Consider the following 16540-nt stretch of genomic DNA (forward strand, 5'->3'; position numbering starts at 1 on the left):
TAAATACAATAATGGACATAACCTTCATAATATTTGGGGAATTTGAAACAAAATTAGGAAATTGGAAAGTCTTGGGCAATAGCCTGTTTTTTCTTTTCAGACTGTTGTATTGTTTGCTCAAACTAATAAATTGATGAATAATTCATACCTATTATTGTTCACAGTAATTCAACCCTAATACCATAGAGCAACCAGAACCACCTATCACGATTGAAAGTGTCCAACGATAATGGTTAGTTTCGACCTCAAGTTGATCTGAGCATCGCGGCCAAAGGATAATTTCTGTCCCCAGACAAGTTTCATCTATTATTGGATAACTTTGCATTTGAAGCGCTCAGTGCAACTTTTCTGAAATGAAATTAAAAAAGTTTCCGATGTAAACGCCGGGTATGAACCGCTGCCAGCTACGTCAGCATTTTCACAATATTCCTTCACTTTTTTCCAACCAAGAATACTAACTTGTGCAACTTGTAAGTTGCTTGATGTAGATGTGAAAGATAAACTACTATTAAGCGTGTACAGAATATTATAGTGAACAAGTTGCTGTGCAAGTTCAGTTTTCCTCTGCTTCAGCTTTGGAAACTGTTTCTCGAGTTTTCAAAATTATATTTATTGAAATAGTTGCGAGACGATTAATGAGGAAAGTTTATTCAGTGGGTATTTAAAACCGCGAAACCATATACTTACAAAGCAATGTCAAATGAAATTAAACCTTCTAAAAATAAAAAAAGCAGGACAATGAAGCTCGATTAATAATTTAACTGATTAAAATCTCACCATATCACAAACAAGTCTCTATCTTACTTGTCCTATCTCTGTTTCAACCATAATATTATGCGCAAAGCATATTAATTATAATTGATAATAATTGTTTGTATATCTTTATTACCGGTACCTATCTGTCACTTAGAAAAAAATTGATAGAATTGTATATTTCTCTTGAACTGGACATTTTTATCACAACTGAATTTTCGTTTCATGTACTGGAAAATACCTTGTAGAAATTGCATGAAAGGGACCAACTTTCCTTTTTTAGAGATTGAAGATGTCAAATATGATAGTTGATGTTCAATAAACTATCAAGATATTTTTCGACAAAAGACGAGTTCGTTCCATCAAATGTACTAAGTTTTACACGCGTCTGTTAACAAAACAAAAATGTTATCGAAAATGAAGTTTATTCTGTCAACTTATTCATTAGCTCCAACGTTTCCCACTTTGGAATTCACTTTATCTTCTATATCCGGTTGAGACTCTTCATGCTTAAAACATGCTTGAAATACATTGTAGAAATTGCATGAAAGGGTCCAACTTTCCTTTTTTAGGGATTGAAGATGTCAAATATGATAGTTAATGTTCAATAAACTATCAAGAGACTTTTTGAGAAAAAAACGAGCTCATTCCATCAAATGTACAAAGTTTTACACACGTCTGTTCACAAAAAAAAAATGTTATCAAAAATGAAGTTTATTCTGTAAACTTATTTATTAGCTCCAATTTTTCCCACTTTGGGATTCACTTTATCTTCTTTATCCGGTTGAGACCCTTCATGCTTAAAATATTCACTTACAATATATTTATTAAGACAAATTGTGAGTATTTCATCTCTCTTCAACATGACACTGCCACTGGTTTACCAATCACTGTACTTCCCGATTGAATCTGAGCTGTAAAGACAAAAGTCTGTTATCCGTCAAGAGAAATTTTACGATAAGAGTTTTACGATCAATAACGAAGTTTGGAAAACTGATACAAAAGCCAATACCAACAAATTTATTCAGCTTTGTTCAAATTTTATCGGAATTTTCACGATTCCGGTTTATGGAAAGTGTCAACTCCATGAAAGTTCACCGGAAAATTGAAAAAAGAAGAGCGCGGAGAGCAGACAGGACGAGCTCTAGTGTGGTATGTGTGTGTATTTATAGTGTGTGTGTGTGTGTGTGTGTGTGTGTGTGTGTGTGTGTGTGTGTGTGTGTGTGTGTGTGTGTGTGTGTGTGTGTGTGTGTGTGTGTGTGTGTGTGTGTGTGTGTGTGTGTGTGTGTGTGTGTATTTATAGTGTTGGTGTGAGCGGGTGAGTGAGAGTCATAGATTTTGAAGATTCTGGTTCAGGCTGCAGGAAACCGCCAAGGATGTCGTGGTAAGAGAAGAGGAGATTAAAAAAAGACTGGAAGAGAAAATGAAGACGGATAAAAGAAGAGGAATAGCGTAGAGGAAAGGTTAGGGGTAGAGTGGAATATTCTTCTCGATGGCCAAATATTTCCTGTAGCATCTTTACTGCTGTGTGGGCGGAACACTATGGGGGGGGGTTGAGTTTCGAGTTGGTTGCCCCCTGCACCCAGACGAGGGTCGTAAAAAAACTGTGAGTTCTTGGACATCTTCCAAACGTGATGAACGAGCTCGAATGTAAATCAGAGAGTTTCAAAACGGGCAGTCGTACCCCAACTGGGGGGGTGTTGTGAGACCACCACCCACCTCTCCCAAAAATCTCTCTTTTCTATCGCTCTACAAAACCCCCAACCTCCTCCCCTCAATGGTACCTTTTGAATATTCATATGCCGAATGGATGGAGCTTAACCGAGATAACACACTCGATAACATGATCGCACAGCGCCGAATAGAAACCGCTCATAAGCGATCGTTTAGCTTCCAACAGCCAACTATTCTTCTCTCCATTATTGCGATCTCCCGTTTGTTTCCTCTGTAGAAACTATTGTTGTACCAAAACTCTAGCAACGTTAATCTCCAATGAAACGCTAATCTCCCGGTCGAAGAAATCGCCAAAGTTTTGCTAGCGTAGATTCCCAAACTATTGGAATATTATTGGGTTATACATAATACAGTTTATTATATAGAACTACATGGATTTGAAGCAAACCAGAGATATTGGATGGATAGTATGGAGAAATTGTACTCAATGGGATGAATAGAATCTCAGTCAGAATAACTTGCAGTGATAAGGTAAACAGGAAATGGATATTTCCAACTGGGAACCCGTAGAACTTGCATTCAATAATAATGAACAATTTCCGAGTTAAGCAGGGAACCCACTATGCCGTCACCGTCAGGCGCCGTCCGGCACCGACCGTCGCCGTTGCGTACCGGCAACATTGCTTTGCATCGTTTTAAACGAACGGCAACCCACTATACCCGTCCGTCACCGGCCACGACGTGTCCATCAGACACCGTCGGCCACCATTGCTGTTTGGGGCAATCTTGCCGGATAGCCGGTCCGTTTTTTTATCATTTTTCTAGTCGACATTCAACTACAGTGCGGTCCACGTTATAATGTCAGTATTTGATCAACATTGGACTTGCTATCCTTGTCTATCATTTGACAAAGCAGATAGCGCTATACTTTTCTAGTTCCGCAAAGCTACCAGATCGTTATTTAACAATGTAGAAATATAATCTGGCAAGGTAGAGAATCAGCAATGCTGTTTTCCTATCATTTTTCCACTGCCATTATAACGTGGACTTCACTATATCAGTGAAGTCACATCGCTGGAAAAATGACGGCGAAGGCGGCGACTGACGGTGACGGTCGGTGCTGGACGGTGCCTGACGGTGACGGCATAGTGGGTTCCCTGCTTTATTCCCGCACACACAACGATTTTGTTCCTACGATATTTTGCCGTTCTTATGAATTCTATCAAATTAAACGGAACTTGACTAGCTTCATCTGTTTGAAATCATCTGGTTTAAATCATTTGTTTGAAAATCATATTCTGTTCAATCTAATAGGATTAGATTTACATTCCCATCCAGGTGAATGTTCCATTGAGTTTATTATGAATATCAATCTTATTTCAATCATCATACTCTAGGTTTTCCTCAGTATATTATATTTTCATTATTATTATAAGTATATTATTTTCGTCAGTACATTATAGACAAGTTGCCGATATCTTCAAATTTAACATATTTGTAGCTATTGGAATTGGATTGACGGATGGGATTAGATATCTCAAATCAACGAACACTGCAAACACTGCAATATTTTTGCTGTATAACAAGGAATGATGAAAAATTGAATGAGGTAAGCCCACATTGAATGTGAGAGAATGAAGTAGATGGATAAGATTATGCCCAGGCTGCACAACAGCCGATTGAATTTTAACCGGGATTAATTTCACGAGAACCAATCAGAGAAGGTGTTTTTGAAAAGACGGCTTCTCTGATTGGTTCTCGTCGAATAAATCACGGTTAAAATTCAACCGGTTGTTGTGCAACCGGCACAATGATATCAAATGATATTCTGTACAATCTAAAAGTCTATTTCAAGATTTATTGTGATACAATTTGAATGTTCGAGGGCATAGTATAATACATAACTCATATCGGATAACTAGATGAGCATAACTATTACAAAACTGAGCCATTAACTCCAAAAATAAAGTATGATAATAGAAAACTTATTAGCATTCATCAATACTTTTATAACACACTAGCCGTCAGGCTCGCTTCGCTCGCCATATCCGTTTAGCCAGGGGGCTCCGCCCCTGGACCCCCGACTGGATCGTCCAAAGATAAGATCAGCAGGCTCGCTTCGCTCGCCTGCATTTTTCGTTTAAGCATTTTTATCATATGTTAGGACGATCCAGTCTGGGATCCAGACTAAAGTCTGGCTAAACAGATATTGCGATCGAAGCAAGCCTGACGGCTAGTAATATAATATTACCAGGAATAGATCTGATTAAAGTAGCAGTGCCTAATAATTTTTTCCGCGATAAATGCATTTCAATCTTCAACTTGGTGCCAACCTAACAAAATTATTAATTCAGTTACCAGTTAACAGCTGTTTCGAAGAGGTACTCTATCTAGATTATAGTTCTATAGTAACATATGATATGGAAATTTCAATTATAATTAAGAGATTGGGAGAAGAAGAATATACATGCTAAAAGGCGAACTTTAAACCCTTAAACAACCCTTAGAGTTAAAATATTGCCAAAAGATTTCTTAGTGCGCCTCTAAAGGGCCAACTGTACATACCTACCAAATTTGAACATTTTTGTTCCGGTAGATTTTTAGTTATGCGAGTGAGTGAGTGAGTGAGTGAGTGAGTGAGTCAGTCAGTCAGTCAGTGAGTGAGTGCCATTTCGCTTTTATATTTATATAGATTATCGAAAGATTGAAGGAAATTATAAATTTATAGAGTAGAAATTGTAGAGGAATAAGAGAGGACAGAGAAATAGCTACATTCAAATTCAAATTTTTTAAATAAGTGCAATATTTCTTAAGTTTTTAATTCATTGTGATACATTCTGTGATTTATTCAGAGTATAAAATCAACCTTCAAAATTCAAAATTTTAAATCATCATTCCTGGACCGAAAATCAAGTGACGGAGCAGTGTGAGATTACATAATCTTATCTATTGGACAACATTAACATTTTATCAAAATTTTTGGAGAGAAATAGTACAGGCTCAGCCTAGTTTTTCCTCCAATGTCATAATTGTATTATGATTATAGTATTTTATACAATAAATGAAATGAAATGAAACATGTCCTTAACCTTCCGGGGCTCGTGCCTATTTTTGTAACACAAGGACGCGAGCGTTGTACTTTATACAACACTTGGTTCCTTCATTAAAATAGCAACTATATCAATATTTATATGAGCAACTTTTATTTTCATTACAAGATTATTTCCAATGTTAGTATGATATTTTTGAATTTTTAATAATTAATAGGGGGAACTAAAAAAATAATGGTTATGTTAGAAAAACTATTAATACACATAGTAAAAACTCCGTACAGAAACATACCATTCATTCAATGTTTGAAGGTGTTTTTTATTTCTCAATTTCTGTTTGTTTAGGCCACTTCAGTTCTATTCGATTGTGAACAATCTCGCTCTCTTCTGAATTGAGGTGCTAAAGATACAATATGCTAGTTAGTGCAATATAAAATCTCATCAATCATATCAAGGCTGATAACTGATAAAAATGTGTCACCTGGTCATATGGGACATATATATGATTCATATATTTATCTCATATTGATCAGGATTTTAGAGTTTTATTTTACGAAAAGTTTAATGAACGGTGTTTCTGCCTTTGAACAGGTTTGTCATCGACAGAAAGATTGTTTATTTCACTTGTTATCAAAATTATTGTAGTTTCTCTTTTGTTTTTCATAACAAACGTGCTCGGCTTGTGCGACTGATAAAAATATGTATTTGAAATGGCTTCATGTTTGGCATTGACTGAGTTATATATTAATACCCAAAATTTTACTAGTGGTGTGTGAGCTCGTTCGTTAGGACTGAGAGTAAAAGTCCGGCTGTTCTGGTGAAGGGGATAGATTTTGTTCTTGTTTTATAATACAGTTTTCCTGTCACAGTTCGGGCAGTTTAAAGAGAATTGTATTATTGAATAGGAAGGGATCTGAACCCACTTCATTAGATCAGTTTTTTATTTATTTTTCATTAATAATTAACGTCGCGATTAACCAGTGGATGCCAAATTGGGGGCCATTATCATAAAGGTAGGTGACTACTGAGTCATTGTTTTAAATTTTCCATAACCACAACAAATTTAATCTTCACTAGCAGCCAAGCGAGTAGCCCTTGAAATATTCATATTTTTATTGTTATTTCATAATTTATAATTATAATTCTAATTTTGTACAAATAATTTATTGTTTTGTTTTAATTATCAAAACCAGTACGATCATTTCTTGTTTTCATTTCCCCACCTTTACATACTCGGTGTAGGCACATATTGCTTACATATTTGGTGGAGGTTTATCCTGCCGTCCAGATCTTGTTTACATAATTGGTGGCGGCTCAAGGGTTTTTAATCCAGCTTTTAAAATTTGGACTTTTCCGGTTACCTCATTGAAGATTCAATTTTTGTGGTTGCATTTTTCATTATTAAATATATGTTTTTATTTCAGTGAAATTATGGGTGAAGTAGTTGAGTTTAAACCTTACGGGGCTCTAGAAACAGTTAGTAGGATGAATTTCGAGGATTTATTGAATTTGTGGAACAATAATTGATTACTAATAATGGATTTTAACGGATGGAGAATGATGATTATAATTGAACAGATTAATTTTGAGATTCACGATATTGGAAGATTTACGATTATTATTGATTTTGAATTGCAAAAGCTATGACAATTGAAGATTTTGTACGATTGCAAGATTTATTATCAATTCTTATTAGAAAGAATTAGATATTTATGATGACATGAGAAATTAATGATTATTAAGATATGATTGAATAGGATAAATTTATTATTATTGGAGAGATATCGATATTTGAGATATGGAGAATTTATGATTATTGAAACCAGATTAATTGGAAATTTATTATTTATTATTGAATAGAATTGGATTGGAACAGATTAACAATGGAAAAACTTAGACCGTTACTATTACCGAAATTTTTTGATGGAAAAGATGAAGAATTTGACATTGATGATTTTTTCAACTATTTTGAAAAGGTTGCCTTAGCGAACGGTTGGGATGAAAAAGATAATTTATTATACTTGCGGTTTTGTTTGAAAGGAAGTGCTGAGAAATATTTTGACGTTATTGAGAATGATTTGACTCGACAGGACAAATTTGAATATATGCCAGTGAAAGAAAAATTGGTTAATTTCTATCGATCTCCTCTCAAATTGTGGAAACTAGAAAAGGAATTAGATACTTGTAGCATGGAATTTGAAGAAGATGGTAGAGATTTTGTAGCACGAGTCTTATCCCTATGTAGAAAAGTAGATTCGAATATGCATGAATCTCGGATTATCAGGATAATTTTAAGAGGTTTGTCTTCAAATATATTTGAAAGAATTATAATGTTATCAAATAGTACTATTGTAGAATTGTATAAAAATATTGAGAAATATGAATTATCATGTCAGTATTTGAATGAGTGGAAATTTGGACAGGTGCAAGTAATTAATGATATTATGGAACCAGAATTTGAAGAACTATTGGAAATCGGAAATGAGTTTGAAAATGAGAATTGTTTAGAAAATGCTATTATCTGTGATGATTTTGATTCTTGTAATTATTATGTTTCAAATGAAGTGGATGTATATTGTCATGTTAGTAACTTCGAGATTGAAAATGGGTTGGATGAAGTTCTTATTTGTAATGATTGTGATTTGAATGAGGAAGATATAATTTACAAAGAGGATAAAGATAGGGAAATGATTAAGGAAGAGTTATCAGATTTATCGGAAAGTGATTTGGATTTCTCTTTTACGATTGATAACAGGCCGTTTGAACATTTTGTGAACTCTGGTATGCGTAATGATTGTGAATCTAGAGGAGTCAAGATGCATCAGAATGTTAGTCTCGTGAATAATAGGACTAATAGAAAAAGAAGACGTAAGAAATGTAAAGTTTGTGGTAAACATAATCATTTTACGCGGAATTGTTTTTACAACGTTAATTATGCTTATCGGGTTTATAAAAGGATGCATAGAATTTGTGAAAAAGAAGGCTATGATATTAGAGTGTGTTCTTTTGATGGCAGAAATAAGTTTTCGGAAAATGCTAGACGTAAGAAAGCATATTTTACTGATAGGACACAGGAGTTTAGTACTAGGCATATTGATGAAAATGTTTTAGACGGCGGTCCATCAAATATTGATAATTCAAGGAATGAATTAGGAGGTTGTATAGTCACTGAATCAGGTTCTGCTTTGGAAGGTGTTAGGCACAATGGGATATATGTTAGAAGAAACTATTCTAATACTGATGATAAGAAATATTCAATCTCCCATAAACACGAGATTGATCTTGTAGATATTAAAATTAATTATAGCCAGAAATGTGAATCAGCGATTTGTGTGAACAGTGAAAGTGAAAATACAGAGTCAGATTTGAATTATTGTAATTATCCGAAAGATATGAAGAATAATAAAATTGAAACTGATGGAATTGTTATTAATGAGAGTTCGGTAGAGAAATATGATGACATAATTTTGAATAGTTTGGAAAGCGTGTCCCAGTTAAGCGTTAATAGCGATGAAATATTTATTGAAACAATAATTCTGGAGAGGTTTGAAAAACGAACTCAGACTCAGCAGACTCAGCGAAAGTATTACATGAGACAATATTGCTAGTAGAACGAGACCTTTTAGCTGATTTGCAGTTGTCATTCAATGAAGAACGCTGAACTGTTTGGGACTAATACATCATTCGATGTCAGATAAATTGAAAATAATCATTGTCCGATATTGAGAACGATTTTTTTGAATTCTCTTTTGTCATTACGAGCGAAGAAGTAACTTCTCTACAGAATCAACTTATTAGAGATGATGCGCAAGGTCCGTGAGAGATTACCGGAGATATTAAGAGAAGTGCAGGAAAAACAAAAAGATAGTTTTGATAAAAGACATAGATTAGTAGCTTTCAATAAAGGAGATAAAGTTCTAGTTTCGTATCCTAGGTATCAGGCTGATACTTGTAAAAAATTCAATAATCCTTTTCATGGGCCTTTTGTGGTATCAAGGAAGTTATCTGATTTAAACTATGAAGTGTTATTAGAAAAGCGGGGAAAGATTGTTCCAGAAATTATTCATGTAAGGAGAATGAAACTTTTTCATGAACGAAAGTCATAGCAAGGTGTGGAAAAGTGGAAAAAGTTTTATTTCAATCATTATACCATAATAATGTCGTCTGTAATCTAGATATTGAGTTTTTTTTTCGTTGGGATGATAGTCATGTGACAGGTGAATTAAATTTTGGGATTTTATGATTTTTTTTCACTGAGCTTGTAGGTAGTGATAATTTCAATCGTTTATGTCCAATAAAATTTTTCGATTAGGGCAGTAGTTTTCGAGTTAGGTATTTTCAATAATTTTCAAAAATTTTCTTTTGGGGTTTTGTGATTTTTTTTCTTCATATAAAGTTTTGTTTTAGTATTTTGAGACATATTCTGGAAATTCAATGTAATTCACCGAACGAATCTGTTGTGAAGGAAGTTTTTCAAACGACGATTTTGATAGCGTTCGATATTGATTGACTTCTACTAAATTTTTGCTCTACTGGCTGCCAAGAGGCGAAATTATCGAAAAATTCAGAAATCTCCAGTTCATGGAAAACAATTTTGTGAATTTTCGATTTTTTTTTTCGGGAATCTTATTTTTTAGGATGAGTACATTCAACTTTGTTCTGTGAAAAATTTTGTTTAGAGCAAAGGGTTTTGAGGTTTTTCATTTTATAGTTTTTGTTGGTGACCTTGTATAGTAGCAAAAAATTTTTTTTTTGAATTTAAAGATGAATTTTAGGTCATTCGCTTGCATTTCTAAAATGGGATAGGATATGTGAAGTAGATATTTTTGAGATATTTGAGGGTTCGTGAGTTATTTCAATAGGTAGTAAATTTTCGGCTACGGTCAGACACGGATTTTGAATTTCGCGCGTTTCTGCTGAATAGTTATCTACTGATTTTGAATTTCGCGCGTTTTTGCTAAATGGTTATCTGCTATTTTTCTATGGTTTATGTTGGGATTTCATTTTGGTTTCATGATATTTGATGGATAGTTGTATTCTACATATATTGGATTTTGGTTTTCAGTTATAAGAGGTATTCATTTATTCCGATGAGTTCTTTTTTTTTACGATTTATGATGATTACAAGGTATGCGGCGTATCTTGATTGTTAGTCTAGAAATTTCAGACAAATTCGGAAAAAGTCGATTTTCGAAAAAAATTTTATTGCAGTTTCATATTTTCTTAGCATAGATTTTAGCATTGCGATAATTATAATTTTGTTTAGGGCAAAGGGTTCTGAGATATTTCACTTTAGAATTTTGGCCCTTTGGATTTTATATTTCATTATATTAAGGTTATGAATAAGTTTTATTGAAATATTTTCAAGGGTTATTAAAGGTAGATATTTTGTTGATAGAATTCATGAATTGAATATTTGAATTTGTTGTCATAAGGTGTTGATATTAAGGTTTAATGGTGATAGTCATTTTTTTAAGTCGTATTTTTTTGAAGTTATGCGCTATATTAAAGTCCCTAAGAGAATTTTTGTAAATATTATTCGTAATTATTTATCATTTCATCATTGTTTATCAGAATTGATTATAATATTTATGGATTTATCATCCAGTGGTTGAATAATAGGATTATATTTTATTTATTTGATCTGTTTTCGATGGGGTCTTATGATTCAAGCCTATAATTATAAGTCCTCGTAAAATTTTATTAAAATATTATTACTGATTATTGTTGCTGGAGGTGAAGTCCATATTTTTCAATGGTAATATAGACCAAACTTATTGTCCATGGGTTATAATAAACGGTTATAGGGGAATTTTTTAGCTATGGATAGCAGAGTTTCAGTTTTATACGTTTATATCTTTGAATTGAATTTCGTTTTATAATTTTTTCTCAGTATAAACTAATGATTACTATATTCTTGATTATATTTCATGATAATATTTGAGTTTCATTGTGTCATGGTTCTAATATTAATGGTTTTGAGTAGAAAAGTTTTTCTTTTGGCACAATAGGTTGAGTTTAGGGCTTATTATTATGGTTGAGTTTTTATTTTCAGAAGTGATTTTTGGTAATCATTGTAGAACCATGTTTTACGATATAGAATCAGTTATTATAGAAGAGGGTTTATTATTCCATGGTTACATATTTATAATTTTAGGGTACAGTTACCTATGAAAATTGGTATTTGGCTGGGTTTTACATTTAATTTCACCAGTTGCATTATTGATTTTGTATTGATTTTACAGTTATGACTAACCATGTTATATTTCATAGTCATTATAATTATATCTTAGTTATTTCAAATTATGGTTATTCCAGGAAAATGAACAGGAAATATGGTTGATGGATAGTTTACCATTTTATGATAACCAAATGGTCATGTTTCATTCACATAATTACATATTCTGATTACATGTTACATTTTTGTAATATAACATTATCACTGATATAACTTTCTTTTTTTTTCTCGATAAATCATGGTACGTTTTAATATTTGGTGCCACGAAAAAGTACAGTAATGTAATTCATTGTTTTGTTATTTTATTTTTGCGTTTGTACTGATGTGACCTACGTTAAGAAAGTGCAATTGTCACGTATTTTTGTTTAGTTGTCAATCTTGTTATTCATATCCAGGGCAAGGTCGTTCATTGAGTGACAAACGTTGTTATTGATACTTTTAAACGTTCACTAATAGAAATTCATAATGAAGCTGTTATAAGACAATTATATTTTTGATGGATGAATATTTTATTCACTTTTATTTTGACTTGAATTTCTTTCTCAATAAAAATATAACTAGAGTATAAGTTTCTTATATTCTGATGATTTATTGTATGATTGTGATTTTGTTTCCATATGACTCATATATTGTTCTGATTTCAGAATTGTTCCAGTATATAAAAATATAGGCCTATGCACTTCTAATAAATTGTATCATTTCTAGGTTTCTGATTAATAATATATGCTAACCAGCCAGTCCAGTTGTTAATTGTAATATTCACGTCGAGTTTATTAATATTATTGTAAACGTTTCTCTTGCTTTTTTTTATTACGATTCATTTGCGGTTGCTTCAAGTAGAGTTTTTTTTGTTTGTAAGAGGTTCTGTTACGCATAAACATGTCAATTATGGTACATTTTGCGTCATTTCTCATTCTCACGACTTTCACGGCGCAACTGGAGGCAGTCAGGGTCTTCGCGGGAGTTTTCTACAAGGAGCTACGTCACGCTGTAGCGTATGAATCATCGGTTCCACTAACATACGAGGTAGATTTCCCGGCAGCTCAGCTCGACATCTTGCAGGCGGAAAGGGTGTTCTGGCCTAACTGTCAACAAGAGGATTGCAGTTTAGCGGATGCGGTAGAAGTTTTGTATAATTCTACAAACGGAATTCTTCGCAACAGTCATGCTGCTTTCAACTCTTCAATTCGTTTGGGAACTCAAGCTTCACGAAAGACCAGAGCGATCGATGTTGTCGGCGATTTTCTTCATTTTTGTTGCGCAGTCGCGACGGATGGGGAACTTCATAAGCTGGAATTCAACGAAAAACATGTAGCTGATCACCTCAACGCATTCCAAGGGTTGGTTGCAGACGACCACAAAGATTTAATTCGGATTTCTCGCAACTTGAGGCAGTTTGCTGGAAATTTTTCTCAGCAATTTCACGATGCGTATAGCAAATTAACAGACAGTATGAGATTATTCGTACAACAGAATGTATCGGAGGAGAAAACACTGTTCACAAACCAGTTATTAACTTACATTTTTCACCTCTACTCACATGTAAATATTTTATCACGGCAGGAATTCATAAATACTGCGAAGGAACGCTGTGATAAAAAGCTTTTACCCTTTTCGCTGGTACACCCCAATTTATTACGTTCAGATCTCTTCAGATTGGAGAAAGGATATAAGTCGAAAGGACACCAGTTAGCTATACCTCTATCGGATTTGCAGCGATATTTTGATCTTCCACTTACGACTTGCGTGGTGAAGGAGAACTCCATGGTGCTTAGCTTAAAAGTACCGTTGGTCAGCATCGGCGGACAGTTTCAATTGCACAAGTATGTGAGGACACCTATGTATTTCGACGGCCAGATTTGTCAGCTTCAGCAGCAGGATTTCGTTTTGGCGCGGAGACAGGAGGACGGTGAGATTCAGGTCTTCGCGGGAGTTTTCTACAAGGAGCTACGTCACGCTGTAGCGTATGAATCATCGGTTCCACTAACATACGAGGTAGATTTCCCGGCAGCTCAGCTCGACATCTTGCAGGCGGAAAGGGTGTTCTGGCCTAACTGTCAACAAGAGGATTGCAGTTTAGCGGATGCGGTAGAAGTTTTGTATAATTCTACAAACGGAATTCTTCGCAACAGTCATGCTGCTTTCAACTCTTCAATTCGTTTGGGAACTCAAGCTTCACGAAAGACCAGAGCGATCGATGTTGTCGGCGATTTTCTTCATTTTTGTTGCGCAGTCGCGACGGATGGGGAACTTCATAAGCTGGAATTCAACGAAAAACATGTAGCTGATCACCTCAACGCATTCCAAGGGTTGGTTGCAGACGACCACAAAGATTTAATTCGGATTTCTCGCAACTTGAGGCAGTTTGCTGGAAATTTTTCTCAGCAATTTCACGATGCGTATAGCAAATTAACAGACAGTATGAGATTATTCGTACAACAGAATGTATCGGAGGAGAAAACACTGTTCACAAACCAGTTATTAATTTACATTTTTCACCTCTACTCACATGTAAATATTTTATCACGGCAGGAATTCATAAATACTGCGAAGGAACGCTGTGATAAAAAGCTTTTACCCTTTTCGCTGGTACACCCCAATTTATTACGTTCAGATCTCTTCAGATTGGAGAAAGGATATAAGTCGAAAGGACACCAGTTAGCTATACCTCTATCGGATTTGCAGCGATATTTTGATCTTCCACTTACGACTTGCGTGGTGAAGGAGAACTCCATGGTGCTTAGCTTAAAAGTACCGTTGGTCAGCATCGGCGGACAGTTTCAATTGCACAAGTATGTGAGGACACCTATGTATTTCGACGGCCAGATTTGTCAGCTTCAGCAGCAGGATTTCGTTTTGGCGCGGAGACAGGAGGACGGTGAGATTCAGGTCATCTCGGGAGATCATCTCTCTTCTTGTCGGGCACAGGACGATTTCTTATGCTATCTTCCGCGGCTGGTGCATGGAGGACATATGTCATCAAGATGTATGCATCACTTGTTTGCGGCGACAGAGCTGAAGGACATCCAACAATATTGCAGTTTAAGCTGTCGTCCAGCTAAGCAGGAGTTGGAGATCGTCGAATTTTCGCCTTCGGAGTATATCGTCGCGAATATACAGGCCAACACTACAGTCACTTGCGAGGGAGGTTCGTTTCATCATCTTCAACCTATTCCGGGAGCAATGTATGTGGTTTTACCCTGTCATTGCGAGATTTCGGTCGGCGGGAGAATAATGGTGAGAAAGACTTTTCCGTGTGACGCAAATGTTGATAAACAACCTCAGGTTCTCCATTACTTACCTTTGCATTGGGTTAAGTTTAATTCGTTGAAAATTGATGTTTTGCAACCGCATTTCAATCCTAATTTTGTTAATTTTAGCGAAATTTTAAAAACTGATATAGATATAAAGGTTCCGGAATTTACAGTTCAAGACGTAATATCGTCAGATATATTTCACAAAGTAGATCTTCCAAATTCTTGGGGAGATGTTGTAAATTCCTCTAGTTTTGTTTTTTATATATTATTTGGCTGGTTAGGGTTTTTAACTTTATTCTGTGCATATTTAGGCATCAAGTTGTATGTGTGTAAATTATCTGCTGTAACGGTAGCACAACCCAAGATACATATAATCGATAGTTAGGAGTTATATAGTTACTTTTTGATGGATTAACTGTTTTATTGTTTTTTTTTCTTGACTATATAGTTATGAGTCATAATGTACTTATAAAGTTTTTTTTTTTTTTTCTCGATTTTTATTGCAGCTTTTGAAGTAGTTCAATGTTGATTCACAAATAAATTATTGTCAATTGAGATTTTCTTTTCATAATAAGTTGAATATTCATGTATATTAATGTGTATAATATTGAAAGTTAGTTTCATATATAATCAATGTTATTGTGCAGCATAGTTTCGTTTTGAATTTGATTTGAATGTTTGTAATTTAGTTTGAGTAACCTACCTTTCTATGTAAAAGTTTGATTTCAATGTATAGTAGCATTATCAAGTCAATCAGGCACACGTTTGTTTCCCGAGTATATTATTTTGTTTAATCATTATTTATTTTTTTTTTTGTTCCCCTCTTGACTACAGACTCAGGGACGAGTCTTTCAGCGGGATGGGTGATGTGTCACCTGGTCATATGGGACATATATATGATTCATATATTTATCTCATATTGATCAGGATTTTAGAGTTTTATTTTACGAAAAGTTTAATGAACGGTGTTTCTGCCTTTGAACAGTTTTGTCATCGACAGAAAGATTGTTTATTTCACTTGTTATCAAAATTATTGTAGTTTCTCTTTTGTTTTTCATAACAAACGTGCTCGGCTTGTGCGACTGATAAAAATATGTATTTGAAATGGCTTCATGTTGGCATTGACTGAGTTATATATTAATACCCAAAATTTTACTAGTGGTGTGTGAGCTCGTTCGTTAGGACTGAGAGTAAAAGTCCGGCTGTTCTGGTGAAGGGGATAGATTTTGTTCTTGTTTTATAATACAGTTTTCCTGTCACAGTTCGGGCAGTTTAAAGAGAATTGTATTATTGAATAAGAAGGGATCTGAACCCACTTCATTAGATCAGTTTTTTATTTATTTTTCATTAATAATTAACGTCGCGATTAACCAGTGGATGCCAAATTGGGGGCCATTATCATAAAGGTAGGTGACTACTGAGTCATTGTTTTAATTTTTCCATAACCACAACAAATTCAAACTTCACACTAAGCTTGGATGCGCGCGATGTAAAAATTACAACATTTCTGACACCGGTCTCTTCAACACTGAATAGGGTATGACCAGTGATTGATAGTAATGCAATAT

The 16540-nt window shown here is 34.5% G+C and overlaps 1 protein-coding gene across 1 annotated transcript in view; it reads left to right on the forward strand.

Moving 5' to 3' along the window:
* The window catches only part of LOC111064429 (neuroligin-1-like), a 121084-nt gene extending 108699 nt beyond the window's left edge, over positions 1-12385 (forward strand). The window contains exon 4 of the mRNA XM_022352156.2: positions 12360-12385. Coding sequence (XP_022207848.2) covers positions 12360-12385 — 26 coding nt within the window. The remainder of the gene's footprint in view (positions 1-12359) is intronic.
* The last annotated feature ends 4155 nt before the right edge of the window (positions 12386-16540 follow it).

This window comes from Nilaparvata lugens, chromosome 3 (assembly GCF_014356525.2).
Source record: "Nilaparvata lugens isolate BPH chromosome 3, ASM1435652v1, whole genome shotgun sequence".
In the NCBI taxonomy this organism is placed as follows: domain Eukaryota; kingdom Metazoa; phylum Arthropoda; class Insecta; order Hemiptera; family Delphacidae; genus Nilaparvata; species Nilaparvata lugens.